The sequence below is a fragment of the Crassostrea angulata genome, chromosome 2 (genome assembly GCF_025612915.1).
Source record: "Crassostrea angulata isolate pt1a10 chromosome 2, ASM2561291v2, whole genome shotgun sequence".
Classification (NCBI taxonomy): Eukaryota; Metazoa; Mollusca; class Bivalvia; order Ostreida; family Ostreidae; genus Magallana; species Magallana angulata.
The window spans coordinates 42,498,614-42,517,585 of record NC_069112.1 but is presented as its reverse complement, the minus strand read 5'-3'; the positions used below and the strand labels follow the sequence as shown (position 1 = coordinate 42,517,585).

At 34.2% G+C, this 18,972-nt stretch overlaps 3 protein-coding genes and 1 pseudogene across 3 annotated transcripts in view; 1 reads left to right on the top strand and 3 right to left on the bottom strand.

The window, feature by feature from the left end:
• LOC128172410 (multiple epidermal growth factor-like domains protein 10) overlaps positions 1–12,152 on the bottom strand; it is a 110,833-nt gene extending 98,681 nt beyond the window's left edge. Inside the window, exon 1 of the mRNA XM_052838208.1 lies at positions 12,083–12,152. Within this exon, the coding sequence (XP_052694168.1) occupies positions 12,083–12,152 (70 nt within the window). The remainder of the gene's footprint in view (positions 1–12,082) is intronic.
• Positions 2,453–4,661, bottom strand: LOC128172395 (uncharacterized). The gene is made up of 2 exons (XM_052838192.1): positions 4,327–4,661; positions 2,453–3,657 (listed from the first exon to the last, which is right to left on the bottom strand). Exons 1-2 carry the CDS (start codon positions 4,526–4,528, stop codon positions 2,453–2,455), a joined length of 1,407 nt encoding a protein of 468 aa, XP_052694152.1. The 5' UTR covers positions 4,529–4,661.
• A 2,075-nt stretch (positions 12,153–14,227) lies between the features above and the next one.
• LOC128172470 (uncharacterized) lies at positions 14,228–15,355 on the top strand. The gene is made up of 5 exons (XM_052838266.1): positions 14,228–14,378; positions 14,522–14,659; positions 14,746–14,887; positions 14,961–15,059; positions 15,198–15,355. The coding sequence occupies exons 1-5, from the start codon at positions 14,266–14,268 to the stop codon at positions 15,219–15,221; spliced, it is 516 nt and encodes a 171-aa protein (XP_052694226.1). The 5' UTR covers positions 14,228–14,265; the 3' UTR covers positions 15,222–15,355.
• Positions 15,356–15,502: 147 nt separating this feature from the next.
• Positions 15,503–18,087, bottom strand: LOC128172493 (uncharacterized; annotated as a pseudogene).
• Between the last annotated feature and the right edge of the window lie 885 nt (positions 18,088–18,972).

Sequence of the window (18,972 nt, the reverse complement as noted above, 5' to 3'; positions counted from 1 at the left end):
AAAACTGATTAATACATAGTTACAATGTAATTTGAATGCAGCTAAAATGATCTTGGAGTTCATACAAAGGAGATCAAATTTCCTAAACCAATTCTAATAAAAATTCGTTATAAAACATTTCTCTCTTAAATTTTTGACTATCTGATTTTTTTTTATTAATTCACATTCATGCAAACCATTCAAATTATCAAATGGATCGGAAAATATCTGTTAAAACTTTATGCCTAAATAATCACGCGTCTATGTGTTGTTTTGACTATTCCTCAATTAGGAACCGGAGTGAGTTATCTTATCTTAGCACCGCGAGGGGTCGCCACAAGATAACGCGGTCCAACATAAACAGCTGATATGGCATCTCTACACGTTATCATGTATATCAGCATCATTATTATAGTAGATTTTAGACGAGGTACATGTATTAAGAAGACAAAACAAAGGCAATGGCGAAAAATTATGGATCGATGACAATCCCTCAGCTCAAAATAGAATTAGATAAGTTTGGAGCAAAGAAATCGGGACGGAAAAGAGAACTTGTTGAGAGGTAAATATTCACGTTCATACCTCCTCTTGATCTTGAGTGTTTGCTGTGATATTATGCATATTCTATTCATAAAAACCTAGATGAGATGAGTGGTAATGTAAATACTCTTTTTAAATTAAGTGTGCTTGTATGATCGGTCAGAAAACAAACAAGCAGCACAAAAAACGATGTTTTAGTTTCACTCGAATTTCCTCGCCGATAAACTAGTTTTGACGTTTGCTATCTTTCATTCAAGTTATACTGAGATAATGGGGATTTTATTTAACATATTTAAGAGGTATTTTCTTTGCTGTTTAGAATTAAAATTTGTCATATCTCAAATTTGCATTTACTTAGTGTTTCAAACATTATAATTTACAGACTTGAGGCATATGCGCGTAATGCACATTGCTCTAGAGCAGAACCAGCTGGTCAGGATTACACCATGGATTTACCTGATCCTGATTCCTATCAAGACCTAAATAGCGATAAAAGTTTTCCTGGATCCCCATTGAATGAAATAACCACTTACTTGTCCCAATTCAACAAGAACATTGAATCCAAGGCGAAAAACTTGTATAATGACGGATTTATTAGATACCTCAGGACAACTGAGTACAATTCGTTCTGGTATGTTAGAGGTGCCATAAGAGCAGAAATGTCCAAATCTATTGTGTACATTATAGATATTGAAATCGGTCAAGATGGAAGTGTATTAAAATGCCAATGTGAGTGAGCAGCTGGTATGGGACCATTTGCACATTGTAAACATGTGTCAACAGCGTTATATGCTTGTGCATGTTTTAAGCAGCACGGCAGTATAAAGACAGAACAAACGTGCACCCAAAGATTACAGACATTCCACAGAGTGAAGCCACATAAAGGTTCTCCGATGAAAGTCGTGAATTTAGATATGCCAGGATGTGATGAAGTCTGTAATTTACCAGAGGGGTTCGATCCAAGGCCAGAGGAATTCCGAAACCATCCAGGATACAAGTCTTGGTTTCAAAATGTATGCTTGTCATTTAAGGGCATAAGTAAAACCCCAATTTATCAAACATTTCCTCCAGCCAATATGACAGGATTTGATATTGACCATGATTATTTGCAGTATCAAGGAAGTTTTGAATGTCTCCAACAATTGAATGTTACGAAGATTTCGGAAGAAGAAGCCAGGATTCTGAACATGAAAACAGCCGATCAAGCTTTAAGTAATTTGTGGCATGAGGAAAGGTGCAAGCGCATCCATTCATCAGTCTTTGGGAGAATATGTAAGATGACAGAAAGAACGAACCCAGAAAAGTTGGCAGAAAGTCTAGTCACTAAGGCTCTACGGCTTCGTACATCACCAATCCTGCATGGACAGAAATTTGAAAAAGTGGCAATTAAAAAAATTTGAAGAGATTACTGGACAAACAGTATATCCCACCGGTATATGTGTGAGCCTAGCACACCCTTACTTGGCGTCATCTCCTGATGGGATCATAGACGAGGACACCGTTGTTGAAGTTAAGTGTCCGTATGTTGCTAGAAATAGCATGATTACGAGACAGACAGTTCCATACATCCGTCAAAATGGTACAACGTTTTCACTGGACACCAATCATGATTACTATTACCAAATTCAAGGACAGTTATTCTGCGCAGAAAAACAAAAATGTGTGTTCATTGTGTATACTTTTCTTGATATTTTGTTTTTCACAGTTGACAGAAATGACAAATTCATATCAGAGATGTTAAAGAAACTGGATTCCTTTTATGAGAAATGTTTTAAACCTGCACTTTTGGAGAAACGTTTTTTCAAGTCATATCAGGATTGTCATTTTCAAAAATAAATTTGTTCTAACTTTGATTTCACTTTCATTTATTACTAGTAAACAGGTATTTTACATTAAGGTAAAACAACAACATGATTGCAAAAGATAAATTTATCTAGGCATCAGAGGGAACAATGCAAGTTTTAAAATTGCACAGCATAAAACATACAAAGGTTATATGCGAAGACAATTTAGTTTCTGAACTATTCATAGGTTCAACTAAAATCTTGAAAGTTTTGGCAAGTCCAATGATGCCCTCAATGTGAACTCTTTTACTGGATATCTTTCGATCTTGAATAACAGTTGAACAAGACATTCTGTTTTTCTTTTTAAAAAATGTGGGCATGTTTATCTGAATATTTCTATGTACAAACATATCCTGAACATTAAAACCTTTATCGGCCATAATCGAGTCTCCAGGATCACACAAATTTAACAAACTACTTCGCTCTACAATTTGTCTATCACTTGTTGACCCACCATAAGCTGGAGATACATATGACACAAGGCCACCAGGGGTTGCACCAACTAATATTTTGACCGTGTTCTTATTTTTATAAGTCGAAAAAGTGGCTTGCTGAGTTTTTGGAAGTTTTGGTTTTTTGATCGGACATTCAGTTCCATCAACTATAACTCTAGTATTAGGAAATTTCAATTTAAAATCTGATGGACAGAAATAATTAACAAGGGATTTGGGTGGCCATATGTCTACTTCTCTCCACTGCTTTGACATAAAAAGAATCCATGTATAGAATACATTTGACACCGGTTTTTTTGAGACATTAAATAATCTGGACAAGTCAAAATTAGTTTTATGTCTACGCAGTTTGATAAGAACAAGGAAAAATTGATCTGGAACGCTGATATTTGTAACCTTGTGATAGATGTAGTTCAAACAATATGCGGCTGGACCTAGGGTTCTTAAAACCATATAAAATTTAACATATGTTTCAAGCCCTGTATAAAAGTGAATGCCAGCATCGTCTTTCTCAAAATTATCAATACACATTGGTGGAAATGTAGGTGTCTGGGTTTCAACATTTAAATAAAATTTCTGTTCTTCGCTTGAATCCTCGTCAGTGTCATTCTTGGTTGGAATGCTTTCAATGACAATTTCATCTGCAACATCAATATCGTCTTGAAAATACACTGTGCCTTGACTTTGATTCTCGGTGGTATTAATCTCGATTAACTTTCTCTTCACCCCCCTTGTCCTAGCTCGGCTAGCCCTAGCAATATCTGCGGGACTTGCAGGATCTATCCACTGGAAAATGCTTGGGATTGCTGTTTTTTTCAGGCGTCTGCTTAATGGTGTGGTTCCTAAAAAAGTTTAAAATTTCTATAAGTTAAAATACCTTTAGTAACCATTCAAATAAAATCTGTAAGTCAAACATAAACTATCTAATTACTCTGTCTCATACTTAGATCTTACAAATCTTTTGATCTGTTATCATGCTTATGGAAAGTAGTTTGTTATGTAATACTGGCAGCTACTGTTCTAAAAAATATCAGTGGGTGTTCCTGCCAGATGTTTATATAAGACAACTAACAAGTGTCCAGCAGAGGGTATTAGGCAATAGCGGGGTACTTAGAGTTTGTTTACAAGCAGATGTACAATCATGCTGTGTTAATGATATGCAACACAAGTTTTCTTGGAGATCAATCGCATGTTTATTTCCTTTGAATGTATCAAAGAAAAACAAGGCGAAAGTGTCAAATTAGAAGTTTCAAATCAAATTATCTATCATATTCATCTTAGCAAATAAAAAAAAAACCTCAAAATTTGGATTTATATACATGTAGTTATATCGTCTAAGGAACTTTGACCATTTCGATCTTTTACAGTAAATATAATCAATGACTTTAACTACGTAACGTAAACGTGGCATTTGACTGTAACGATTTTCCATTAAAATAAAAAGAAAAAAGGAATTTAATGGTTGTTTATCCTTATCTTACACTTCGTAAATAAAAAAGCTAAACATTTACCGTAAACCGTCTCCGAGAGGTAGTCACTGTTTTGGAAATGTGATCTGCACACCACAGCATGTGACGAGGGTTCCCAACTCTGAAAACGGGATTCCCCTCGTCTGATTGCATGAATCCAAGCTTTTTTCCTCAGTTGATCAGATGGAAAAACGTGGCCACCTCTATTACTACACCCAGGTACACAGCAACAAGTTTCCGGCATGTTTCACGTGTGAACTGACAGCGATTTGTTTACGTTTGATACAATAAAGCCGATGCGATAATGCGCGAGCTAGTTCCGAAGGGGACCGTATTATCGTGTGGCGCCCTCTAAGGGAAAGATAACAGGAGACGGTATCTAATTAGGCCTTAAGAACTGCATCCGCTCGCTATTTATCAATCCGCTGTTATTCCTGCATAAAACTAAAGTTTAAAGAGGTAAAAGTAGCAAAATCAGAGTCGCTACTTTCTATGTAATCAAACAAGCCGGCGTACGTAATAACACCTATGCTAACTAATATGTTTTACGGTGTGACCGTTGGGGCGAGCGCAGAGGAGACTATGTACACATCTGTCACCATTGTTAAATGCAACCCGTGGACTTCACCGTAAACAACCCCTAACGCGGGGGAGTCGACAAAAAGTAGGGGGGGGGGGGGGGGTCATCTGAACAGAAAATGCCTTGATCATTCACTTTTTCCTAAGATTTGTTAGGATTTGATCATTGCACTTACAAGGTTGATCATTTGTTCGACTGTTTCAACTGTCTGTAACCCAATGCAAGTCGTATATTTTACAAATCATGCATATTTTGACCACCCGATAACCGTGAATTTGAAATTTGTCAAATAGTTTCGAAGTGTTTGAGACTACTAGACGCATAGGGAACTCGGACCAATGACCGACACAAAGTTTGACTATCGCTGTCTTCCGTGCGGTATATCTTTTTTGGAAATACTTCTTATAAATACCTACAAAAGGCGTGACCTAAATTCCTTCCGTCTCCGAAGCGAAGAAAATCGACTCCCCCATGCGTTGGAATCGACTCCCCCCTACTTTTTGTCGACTCCCCCGCGTTAGGGGTTGTTTACGGTGGACTTGCCGTAACCAAAAAACTCTGGCTTTTTCTCGAAAACTTTTACCACCGCAAGGAACCCGAAGTTATCAAACTTTTATTCCAATGGTCCCTTCCTAGGCTTATAGCCTTAAACAAACTACCACTGAGTATTGATAAAATGTTAAACAGACTTATTAAAATATTTTGATAAACACAAAGCCGTTTTATGTAAATACAATTATGTTTTATCATTCCTTTACCTTCTAATAATGATCATTATAATCAGTAAACAATAAATTGTGTGTCTGTGTTATTTCTCATTTTGTTCCTTGTTGTTACCTGTGATTTAATTATTTTCATATGTGACATCTTGTTTTTAATCTTTTTAATATTTGTATCCTTTTTGTTTTTAATCTTTTTAATTTTTGTACGCTAAATAAGCGTTGTAGACATGTGCCCTCACTCTTTTTAGTGTTTGATATCCAATATTATTGAAAGGTTTGACCACATATGCAACTATAACAAATACATGTAGATATTTTAACAGTTTAATTTTTTTTCTTTTATTTATTAATTACAAAATGACGTGGCTGCACGTAGATCTAATGATGATTGGACTTTTCTTTTTTAATAATTTTTGTCACCTACCTAACGTATGCGTATACGATTGGATCAATAATAAATGACACAAGGGTGCTAATCTACGTCATCACCGGGATGACGTAAACATACACTGTCGGCCATTTTCTCTCGGTTCGAATAAGAGGTAAGGTTGTTTTGTACCCAGAGACTAAATACTTATTAAATACACCACTCTTACGGAATTACATTAGACCCACTCTATTATGGTAAAACTGTATAACTTTCCAAACTGTAGTCATTTCTGAAAACACCTCGCATTTTTCCAAATGTATGCCGGGGTAACGTTAACGCACTTGCACTATCGTACATTCAATTCACACATTATATGCATGTTTTACAAATTATAAAACATATTTTTTAACAAAACTTATTATTAGCGGTCTTTTAGCCATTAATGAATTCATCTAGTCAATTTCAATCTATAATTTGATATTGTTGACATCATTTGATGCTATTACTAATATCTTGATAACGTTAACACATCCATTTTTCAATGATAACGTTCACACTTTACTTATAATAACGTGTTTTCTTATTCTATCAATCTTATAATTATATACTTTTTATTTATAGGTGAAGATGGTTAAACGTAAAAGTCGATTGTGGCTAAATCACCCAAGATCAATGGCTGCAAAACAAACATATACATGTATACTAGTTCTGTCCCAAGTTTTTGCTTCCACCACTTTTTGCTTGATATTTCAATAATAGTAAATACCTTTGTGCTCAAACTACGTTCATCCACTTATATGAAAAATGTCCAGATTATCTGTTTTGAAACGCCCCCTCTACCGCTTCGGGTTTCAATACACATCCCGAAATTGTAAGTCTACGGAGATTTTGCATTGCAACAGCCATTAATAAGCCCGGATGATAACGTTAAAAAATTGCGCGATGTATTCCGAGTGTATTCCGAATGGATAAAAGATGTAAACATTCCCCATTATAAATCTCCGTAGGGAATCTGTTTTCGTTCCTGTGAATTTTTCTGAGAGGAAAGGGATAATTGTTCAATGAAAACATCTTGGATATATTCCCTTTTAACGATTTCAACTGTATTTCTTTCACAGGTATGTGTAATTTTATCAAAAATCACCAAAAAGCGATGGAAGCAATAACTTGGGACAGACTTATAGTAGAAAATATACCGGTATGTACTAGTGATTCGCCACACAAAAACAATACTCTGATTTTGCGACGAAAGATAAAAGGGACACCTTCTAAATCACCTCCTTGTAAAGTAATTAAATAAATTAAAATAATTAAAAATGATTTTGATCAAGAATCTCCCGGGTCGTCTGATAAAGTTTTGAAGTGTCAAAACAACCAAATAGAAAGTGAAAGCATTAGGGCCTTCTAAGAATAGGCGTGCTCTGCTTGAGCGGTTTGAAAACAATTCAAACATTTCTTTTTCAGACGAAACTGGTATAATACCTGTAGGCAATACGTGTATTTCGGACTCGGTGGACACTGCTGATATTCATGCAATGATCTTAAAAGTTTTACAACAACTCAAAGAACATGGTCTTGAAAGAAGATTTGTTCTTTTTTTCGAGTTGGTACAGAAGGGTTTATTCCCGATCAACAACATTGCATTTAGACTGTGGTTGGAAGTTGTTGAATGGTACGCTAATGAAAATACTACAACCATGCGGTATATGAATGAAACCAAATCCTTCTGGAAATTAGGATGGCATTTATTTGGGAGAAAGTTTGTAAGATTTATGTCTGGGTACAAGAATGTAACACAGGTGTTGTTTTCAAACCGCTGAAGCAGAGCAAGCCTACTCTTAGAAGGCCCTGTGCATTTTACTCCAATGCTTTCACTTTCTATTTGGTTGTTTTGACACTTCAAAACTTTATCAGACGACCCGGGAGATTCTTGATCAAAATCATTTTTAATTATTTTAAATGAAACCGACGGACATTTTGATACAGAGGGGGGTACATAAAAATCGTATTCTTCTTCAGTCTTTTGATAAATGCAGATTTTGATGGTGTCGAACGCTGCTTGAATACTTTACAAGGAGGTGACTTAGAAGGTGTCCCTTTTATCTTTCGTCGCAAAATCAGAGTATTGTTTTTGTATGGCGAATCACTAGTACATACCGGTATATTTTCTACTATATGTTTGTTTTTAGAATTTATTTTTGCAGCCGTTGATCTTGGGTGATTTAGCCACAATCGACTTTTACGTTTAACCATCTTCACCTATAAATAAAAAGTATATAATTATAAGATTGATAAAATAAGAAAACACGTTATTATAAGTAAAGTGTGAACGTTATCATTGAAAAATGGATGTGTTAACGTTATCAAGATATTAGTAATAGCATCAAATGATGTCAACAATATCAAATTATAGATTGAAATTGACTAGATGAATTCATTAATGGCTTAAAGACCGCTAATAATAAGTTTTGTTAAAAAATATGTTTTATAATTTGTAAAACATGCATATAATGTGTGAATTGAATGTACGATAGTGCAAGTGCGTTAACGTTACCTCGGCATACATTTGGATAAATGCGAGGTGTTTTCAGAAATGACTGCAGTTTGGAAAGTTATACAGTTTTACCATAATAGAGTGGGTCTAATGTAATTCCGTAAGAGTGGTGTATTTAATAAGTATTTAGTCTCTGGGTACAAAACAACCTTACCTCTTATTCGAACCGAGAGAAAATGGCCGACTGTGTATGTTTACGTCATCCCGGTGATGACGTAGATTAGCACCCTTGTGACAGTAAATGTAGCAAGGAACTTACATGTGTATTTACTAAGCAAAAAAAATATCAAAACAAAACTAATCAGCCAAAGAGTCACCGTTTACACTGATACTGAGTACTTCCTACACGTTACACCCAGTACAGATGCACATAAACCCTTGACCGAAAAGACAATACATATGCGGATTAACGATTACGCCATCTAGTGAGAGTACCCATTTTTAAACTTTTGTGACCTCTTGTTCTGACCAATCAGAGAATGCTTTATAAACAGAAACAGTATAGCAATATGGCTGCTCCCATGAACAAAATCAAATTCGTAGAAAATATGGATTCATTCGGACTAAAAACCGATAACAGTAAGTCAAATACTTACTATTCCGTCTCAAATTTATTTGACAGCGGTTCAACATTGATCAATTCAGAGGCGGATCCAGCAATTTGAAAAAGGGGGGGGGGGGGGGTTCCATTTGATGAAAACCAATATGTGCAAAATTCATCATTTGTCAATAAACAAGGACTTTTTGAATGTTTTCCGTGCGTATACAACTGTATTTGATAAATATTTATCTCATCACTATCTATTTCACATCTATTTCAACAGCAGAGTGCACTGCATTATTGAGCGTTTTGCCGTTTTGGTTTAGGTAAGGAAGATTTGCATAATATCTAACCTCAAGAAACTCATGTCTCCAGCAATGAGAAAGTGCGTCTATGCTTGATAGAAAAGAAACACTAAGAAACAAAAAATAACTCAGACTAATTACGACAAACTATTATAAAAATGGATATTTTGGTAATTTTTTTTATGTCTTTGATGTTTTTAAATTAATTCTGAACTATTTATCAATTTTGATTTTTTAAATAAAGGTCTAATCATATGACAAAAGAATGGGAATAATTTATCTGCTGAATAAATGGTACGTATGTAATACAATGGTAAAAGCAATTGTCGTCCCAGGGAACTTGATGTGACCTCTGTAATGGGTGCGCTACATCATCCGGCACTAGTACAAATGCGATCATATTTAGAAAAGTTTTGAAAAGTTGGGCATTTTCATAATGGTTTACATATAAACCCTTTACATGGTATTTTTGTAACAGAATTTCCGATTCTTGGAAACAAAACCAAAAAATCTTTCTTTTGTGTTTCATGTGGGTATGAAGGTAGCTAGCATTCCAGAAAAATACCATAACTGCATAAGCGGGTCATGTAATTAAGGTCTTCCGTTTCCAACGGAAGACCTTATTGTTATTGCTTTGTTTCTTTTTCCCTTTTATTATTTTTTTTTTCTTACGCTTTTTTGTACAAGCGATTTCTTAAAAACGACTTGACCGATTTTCGTGAAAATTTCAGATCTTGTAAATATTGATAAAAAGCTTATATATAATTTTTTATTTTAATGACGTCATTTCCGTTCGGGAGATATTGACGTTTTAGTGATTTTTAGAGGGTCATTTTGTCCTGCTATCTCCTCCTAATCGAAAAAAAGATATTGAATTTAAATTTTCAGGGATTGTAGACAAAAGATTGTAGATGTGTTTAAAGGCATTTATGGTTGTCTGACTTCAAAGGCGTCGAAGCTCGCCTGGACCCGAAAATCGAGTTTGAAAAAACAACATAATTTTTAAGTGTTTTCGTTCTTTATCTCCTTTCCTGAAAATATTTTATCATAACATGTAGAGGAAATAAAATTAATATTTACAAGAGCTTTCGTTTGATAACAAGAAAAAGGGGCTGGTCCCTCAAATTAAGGACCAAAAGGGCTCTAAAGTCTTTTTTCCATAGCACTTTACTGAGAAATATTTTGTAATATGTTTAAGAAGCAAAAATGTTCATCTTTTACTAATAAAACTATACATTATAAAATTTTTATTATGCGTTACGTAATTAGGGGTTTTAAGGGGCCAGAAGTCCAAAACTTCGATCGAATATATCTCAAAAAGGACAAATATTTTGAAAAGCAATATAGAGTAAAATATGCTTAGAATGATGTTTTAAACAATATTCAATCATAAAAGTTTCATTTTCTGGCCCCAATAAGGAGATTAGGGGTCGGCCCCTAAAATGTCATATCCCAGATAGCCCTAAAACGGCAAAGAATTTCTAAACACTTGATGAACAAAATATGTTTGATATCAAAAGAACTTTCGTATGATGCCAAGGAAAAGGGGCTGGGCCTTCAATTTAGGGGCCAAAAGGGCTCTAAAGTCTTTCTTCTATAGCACTTTACTGAGAAATATTTTGTAATAAGTTTAAGAAGCAAACATGTTCATCTTTCACTAATAAAACTATACATTATAAAATTTTTATAATGCGTTACGTAATTAGGGGTTTTAAGGGGCCAGAAGTCCAAAACTTCGATCGAATATATCTCAAAAAGGACAAATATTTTGAAAAGCAATATAGAATAAAAGATGCTAAGAATAATGTTTTAAACAATATTCAATCATAAAAGATTTGTTATCTGGCCCCAATAAGGAGATTAGGGGTCAGCCCCTAAAACGTCATATCCCAGATAGCTCAAAAACGGCAAAGAATTTCTAAACACTTGTTGAACAAAATATGTTTAATATCAAAAGAACTTTCGTATGATGCCAAGAAAAAGGGGCTGGCCCTTCAATTTAGGGACCAAAAGGGCTCTAAAGTCTTTCTTCCATAGCACTTTAATGAAAATTATTTTGTAATATGTTTAGGAAGCAATAATGTTTATCTCACATTTATTTAACAATATATTATAATTATTTTATCATGTGTTCCGTATTAAGGGGTTTTTAATGGGTTCTAAGGGGCCAGAAGTACAAAACGTTGATAACATACCTCAAACAGAACAAATATTTTAAAAAGTATGAAAATCAATATAGAATAAAATGCTAAGAATGATGTTCCTAACAAAATTCAACCATAATTTTTTTTTGTTGCCCCGATAAGGAGATAAAGGGTCAAATGTCAAAGTCAAGGTCATATAACCTTCAAAAAATCGGACGGAAGACCTCCTCGTTGCTCGCAACGAGATCATGTCTAGTTTTTATGAATAACTCTTCTGAACCATAATTAATAATGTTATTTTAAATAATAATATAATATAATAATATATTTATCTAAAATAGTTTTTTAAAACAATATTTTTCGTTAATAAAATGTAAATACGATTTGTGAAAATACCAAACAAACAATATTAAGGAAATAAATGAACTAATAATGCTACTTATATAACACACTAGTGATGAACAATACAGGTAGATAACTGCATCAATTAGAGTGTTGTTTATGTAAGGGGAACATTCCATTATATACTACCTTTTTGATTAAATTTCAAATGACGATTGTAGTGCATGCATGTAAACTCACCATAAGCCTGTGAAATCGCAAACACTACTATCAGTAAAAACACGGACAACATATCTATAGGTAAATACATCGAGTGAAGTGTAATTATACTCTACAACGTATATGCTTATGGCGAAATATATTTCAAAGTTACTCTTTCATGCGGAAATTAAAATAATTACCGGATACAAAAACTTCAGATAATATTCAATTAGCATTATAAAAGGATTTGCGAGGGAACATGAATGTTTCAAGAGATTGGCCATATCACCTCTGTCCTCCGGTGACTTAAACTCAAACGTTTTATACAAGCACCCTTGAATATGACAGTATTTGTGACGCTTTTAGCCAAACAAGTGCATAGAATCTCTCACAAACTTGTGATGTGATTTTTTTTTTTTTAGATTTGATCTACGTTCTAAAAAAATAATAAAGGCTCACAATCTCCATTCCTAGCACATGATCTTTGGTTAACGATAACAAAAGCTTTGTAATCAGTGACCCAGTTCAAATGTAGGTCGACACGATATGCTCTAAGTAAAATCTATATTTAAAGGAAAAGATATAACCAAATAATTTGCATTCATGCAAGTCAATCTTTACTAAATTACCGACGGAGTCTATCTCAGAGGAAATTCTGACAATAAAGAAAAAAAACCATTATGGAAATCGAGAGAGTACAACTTGCACATAGGAAACAACAATTCCTTTAATATGCATGGGTAAATGATGCTAGAACAAAAAAAAATCAAATCAAATTAAAAAGTTATGGGAAAAAGTAATGCGATGGTTAAAACGATTGCAGGATGAACCAATGAGCAATTTACAAAGTATATATCATAAATATAATTATGTTTAGCTCCTCTCAGAACATATAGGGCAAATATTATGCATAATTCGGTGTGTATCATCTGAATACAGCATTGTAATGCTAACTTGGACAAAAATAAGAAGATGGACGACGTGTTGAAGGAGATTGGACTTGGTCGGAAAGGTTTAAGGCTGAAAGAATGGATGTTTTTATGATCAGTTCACTCTCCGACTAATAACTTGCAAGTTTGGGAGTTGACACAATCGAGGACAAACATATGCTGAGGAGGTTGTGTACTCAGAAGAAGGTACAGTGGATGATTCTGCTACTCATATAATATTAAGGACACGTAATATGTTTCAAATTTGGCCTCAATATATAGCCATTTAAAGAATTTCAGATACATTTAATTGATATGTTAGTTTTTTAAAAGAGTTGACTGATTAAGATATATATATATATATTTCACCTTTCTGTTTGACATCTATCTAATGTTTTTATTGCACTCACTAGCAGTATGGTGCAAGACGTCAGAAGAGACGCTATTTGAATAATGCAATCAATATCAGTCAAATATTATTTTAGGTCACCTGAGTAGAATGTAAAACCTCTTCTTATAAACTACAAGGCTAATTGCTATCATTTTTGGTGTGAGGTATATCTATGGTAAGGGAATCTAAATTGTGAAATTTATGGCTCTACCATCCCAGTGGCACCAAAAGCCACATTTTCAAAAACCTTCTTCTCTACTTCCACACAAGAAGGGAAAAACGGGTTGTATGGTTATATTGTCCATGGAACTCTCTACCAAAATGATGAAATTCTTGGCCCCAGGGTCAGGAGTTGTGGCTCTAGGATGGGGCCAAAATGGCCATGAAGTAGAAATATAATAGGTCTTAGAAAATCTTTCCTACTCCCATATATATTTGTTGAAAACCATATGCATGGTTATGATGTCCATGAAACCCTCTACAAAACTGGTAAAATTCATGACCCTAGGGTCAGGGGTTCAGGCTCTAGGGTGGGGCCAATATGGCCATATAGTAAAAATGATTATGATGTCCATGAAGCCCTCTACCAAAATTTTGAAACTCATGACCTCTGTGCTAAGGTTTCAGTCTCTAGGGTGGGGCCACTATGGAAATACGGTAAACATGTATTATATCTTAAAAACCGTCTTCTTTACTCCCAAACATGTGGGCAAAAAACTGAATAAATGGTTATAATGTTCACTTACTTCCTTACCTAAATTGTGGAATTCATGACACCTGGATCAGGGGTTCAAGACATGGGGGGGGGGGGGGGGGTCAATAGGCTAACACAGTCTCGCGCAACCCTACTTCCGGTGTTTAACTTCCGGAGACAAGCAAACGTAAACACTACTGTATACAGAATGTCTATATGCTTCGTTTTCAACTGTAACCATCAAGGGTTAAAACGAACATGTAAAATGTTCCGGTTTCCAAAAAATACAAAGTTGGCGAAAAGATGGGAAAAACTCTGTAGGTAAGATCCCTTTATTTGCATTCCACGCAGCATATTTACGAAGGGGAGGGGGGGGGGGGTAAATGCAAATTCCAATTATGCCTATATTTGTACATATTTGTGTGTTTTCTGTTCATTTTTTATCGATCATACATGCATTTTAGGCGGAAGGACAGATCTATAAATGCTTCATCCGACCGCATTTGTAGTTGTCATTTCAAGGACGGAGTGAAAGACAATGGACCTACCATTTTCTCATGGAGCTCTGTTTTTGATTTCGAGGATCCAAATAAAATATCGAGGTAAATTTGGTTTTAAATACTTTTGTATTATAGTTTTGAAATTAAATTATTGAAAAAATATTCGGAATATCCCCATGTTTTAAAAGGAGAACCGTAAAAGCAGAGGCAGCCCCCCAGGAGATGTGTGTGAGCACCTTGGATGTCAATGACTGCGCCCCTCAGCTCCCACCACATTCTCATGACCAATCCTACCAACTTACATTTGAGCGAATGATTGAGGAACACAAGGTTTGTTTTTTTAAATGGATTATTAAATTATTATTGTAAATTTTCTGCGTCTTACTTTAATTCATTTATTTAGAATCTAAAGCTACAAGTTAAAGAACTTACAGACCGGATTCAGGCAATGTCATTGAAAAGAGCCTTTACACTAGAGGATATAATAGGAGATGAAAGGAAGGTATGTTAATTGTTAAGTGCATGATAAATCTTAATTATCACTATATCATTTCTCAAATTGTATTTGTTTATAATAATTAACATTTGCTATCGTGTGTTTTAGAACAAGATGCTTTGTGGTTTATTATTTTATTTTCAGTGTTTATTAATGAAAATGGATTGACTGCTGGACAGTTTTAAATCCACCAAGGATATTTGATCAATTGGAAGCTGAAAGTGAAAATTTGTTTCCATATGAGACTGCTGGACAGTTTTCTTTTTATTGAAATCATTAAATTTTTAGTTTTACATACAGATGTAATATTTTTTTATTCATTTCATATAAAAGAATATTGTTGAATTTTATCTATGAAAGTTTTCAACCCATATTTAAAAACAAGAGTTAACACGACATAAACGATACTATTATGTTATAATACAGATGCTGATGTATACAAGTCTTCGACCAGACATGTTTAAAGCCATCGATGCAATGATGAGAAGATTCCCCATAAAGTACATTGATGGATGGACTCCCTCATTCATTTCACAAAGTGATCAACTGTTAATGTCCCTTATGAAACTTACCATGAACACCCCACTTTTAGATCTTGCCGAGAGGTTCAATACAAGTGCGACTTCAGTAAATAATATTGTAACATCACAGATATGTGCAATGCATGAAGTACTGTTTGAAGGTCTTGTAGAGCGCAACATTCCATCTTTGCAGAAATGTAAAGGGTCAATGCCAACAAGTTTTGGCGATTTTAGCTCATGTCGTATTGTGTTGGATGCAACTGCGATTACTCAGGATGTTCCTGGTAATGATATGAGGCTACAAGCTAGCACCTACAGTGGTTATAAGAACTCGCACACGGTCAAAAGTGTCACTGGTGTTGCCCCAAATGGTGCACTAGTGTTTGCAAGTAAACTTTATCCAGGTAGCACATCAGATGTAGCACTAGTTGAGCATTGTGGAATTTTGCATCAAATGTCTCCTGGTGATATGATTCTAGCAGATAAGGGGTTCACAATACATAAACTTTTACCACAGGGTGTACATCTTAATATCCCCCCATTTCTGACAGCAAAATCTCAGTACACACCTGCTGAAGTTCAGCTTTGCAGGAAAATTGCAAAATCTAGAATACACGTAGAACGTGCCAATGAAAGAATAAAAAATTATGAAATACTGAGGCACATCCCACACCAGTTCAGATACATAAGCACCAAAATTTTCCAGCTATGTTGTGTCTTAGTAAACTTTCAAGACCCTTTGTTGCAAGAGGTAGCTCAGAATTTTGTACCAGAAAATAACTGAAAAACAGATTGAAAACTACATGTATTTTGTTCATGCAACTTCAAACTACAATGAACCTGATACTGGTGTTTATTTCATGAATCTTATTTGTTCTGAGAAAGCTTGATGCTCAACAAATTACTATTTATGAGTCATGAATAATACATGTATTACATATGAAAATAATAGATCATTGTTGCAAATGTGGCACAAATTTGTGAAAATAAAAGTCAGTAAGAACTGATATGTTGCTTTGCCATACAATGTCTTGAGGAATACTAACAATAACAAAGTCTTTCGGTGTCCATACAACAAAGTCGCACGCAAGTTTATTGGATACAAAAAGCTGTCCCTGAACCTGATCATAGTAAGGGTGGTTCTCCTTCAGCTTGTAAGTTCTCTCCCCACAAAATTCTTGAATCTCTTTAAATAGAAATAAAAAATGCAAATATAATAAAACGGAATTGATCAATTTAAGCATAAATTGTTTACAGATTAATTATCATAAAAATTAGAATTCCATAATCTTAATACTAATCAGGTTATAACCGTTAACTTCAAATAAACTTTTAAAAAATTTGTTTAATTAAAAAAAAAATCACTTTGAAGAGGTGCAATATCACAATATTGCTTGCTTACCTAAGCAAAAATCAGCAATGGTTTCGACTGCTTCAGCTATTGTTTTATCTTTTGCTGAATATGGGCACTTTACTTCCAGGATCTCAGGCTGAATGTTGTAAGCCTGCATTATATCAGTCAAAGCTGGACTTTGGTGGTGAAATCCAAAAGCAGCTGCACGACGTATAATTCCGTCAGGACTAGATCCAAGGACACCATTATGGTGTAGCCATATGCCTATTGATATTAGAAAAAAAAACAGAAGAAAAAAATTATACCAACGTTAGAAGGAAATCTTTCATGATATAATAAATTATTTTTTGTTATCAGTTTAAATTTTAAAAAAAACCCATTAACTTGTCTGGCAATATTTGTTACCCACAATTAACATCTTTAAATGATTTTAATTGTCACTTGCACCATATTTGATAACAAAAATAGGTTTGTTATTTCATCTTTACCTGTTGGTTTTACTACTGCATCCCCAAATGATCTGTACTTGTCTATTGCTACTCTTTCATTACAAACTCCCCAGATTATTGCATCTTTCTTTGATAGGTCATAGGCTTGGCATAAGCGCTTAAAAAGGGAAACAGGGTATCTGAAAAACAACAGAGAGGAAAATGAATTCCTCAGAACATATATATCCATTTCTCAAAAAATGTATAAAAACAAACTTTCATATAAGGTACATATTTCTCTTTTCTGCTGCTAAAACGCAACCAAAGTTAGAAGCAGTAAGACGATTTCTTCGCACTGCAGACCAGAGGCAGTTATCTTTCTGTCCAACTGTCAAAGCAGCGATCTGAAAAGAAATTCAAGGCCCTACTTTTTAAACACAAATTTTGATTGACAAAAATTATGACCAAAACAAATTATTCAGCATTAAGGTAGCGTAATCAACATTTCTTAATACTAGGAAATCAAGTGCCTCTGATTTTGTTATACACAGTATATGGTACCTGTTGAATTTGGTCTTCATTCACAATCAGTTTCTGTCTCAACCAAGTCGATGGATGCTCTGCAGCCAGAAATTCTGGACTTGCCAACAGGTCGTCAATGATCGGAACACATACCCCTGTGGCACAGGTGGTTCTGGTGCTAAAATCCAATGCATGGCTGTAAAAAAAATATTGAACTATACATATTAATGAATTATGATAAAATTATTCTATATTACAGTGATAATTTTCTGTACAAGAAACTTGAAGTTAGAATATACTTAAAGATATAAAATCAATTCCCCTTTTTATGACTTCTTGTGCTTATATATGTGTGTAGAATTCTTTGATGTGCAATTATCATAATTGATCAGAAGTTATGGTAATAGAACAACAGTATAACATATACAAGGAAACATTATATTAAAACAATTTACAGTAATAAAACAGAACCAAAACAGTTAAAGCAATATAAGCTGTACTCTTTAGAATCTTTTTTTTTTTTGCTGCAAAAACCTGCTAGTATGATAAGTCTGCATGTAACTTAAACTTTTATGATCAAGAAGATTTTAAAAAGTCATTAATTTTTGTCAGAAGAAAGATATCTCTTTTAAGGAATATATAACAGATCATTTTTGTACCGGATGATAATAATTCAATTTTGCTTTATTTAAGGCTTCTGTACAGCTTTTCCCACAGAAATATGGCTAACAAAAACCATGATATTTTTTTTTCAGCATGAAAATTTCATCTCATATTGCCTTCAATTAAGTTAAATACAATTTAATAATAGTAATACCATTAAAAACCAACAACAGCATAAAACAGCAAGATTAAGCTGTAAATATCTAAAGATAATGGTTTCATATTCAACCTGAAAACCTTCCTAATTGTGTCAACTTTTGGTACAGGAAATCTCGATCAGTGTCATCAACTGGTCTATTTATTGCACTAGTGATGTTTTAAGTCCATGTTATTGATGTACAACAGAAAGTTATACAATAACTCACAAAATACATTGACATAATCATATAGTTTATGTTTCCACAATATCACATTTGCATGGATAAACTCAG

Bases quoted from the DNA above. Each gene is read 5' to 3' on its own strand.
- LOC128172470 (XM_052838266.1), top strand. From the start codon at position 14,266: ATGTCTATATGCTTCGTTTTCAACTGTAACCATCAAGGGTTAAAACGA. The intron at 14,660-14,745 runs GTAAATTTGGTT...ATGTTTTAAAAG, and splicing joins GATCCAAATAAAATATCGAG to GAGAACCGTAAAAGCAGAGG. The intron at 14,888-14,960 runs GTTTGTTTTTTT...TCATTTATTTAG, and splicing joins GAATGATTGAGGAACACAAG to AATCTAAAGCTACAAGTTAA.
- LOC128172395 (XM_052838192.1), bottom strand. From the start codon at position 4,528: ATGCCGGAAACTTGTTGCTGTGTACCTGGGTGTAGTAATAGAGGTGGC. The intron at 3,658-4,326 runs GTAAATGTTTAG...AAACTTTTTTAG, and splicing joins CCTCTCGGAGACGGTTTACG to GAACCACACCATTAAGCAGA.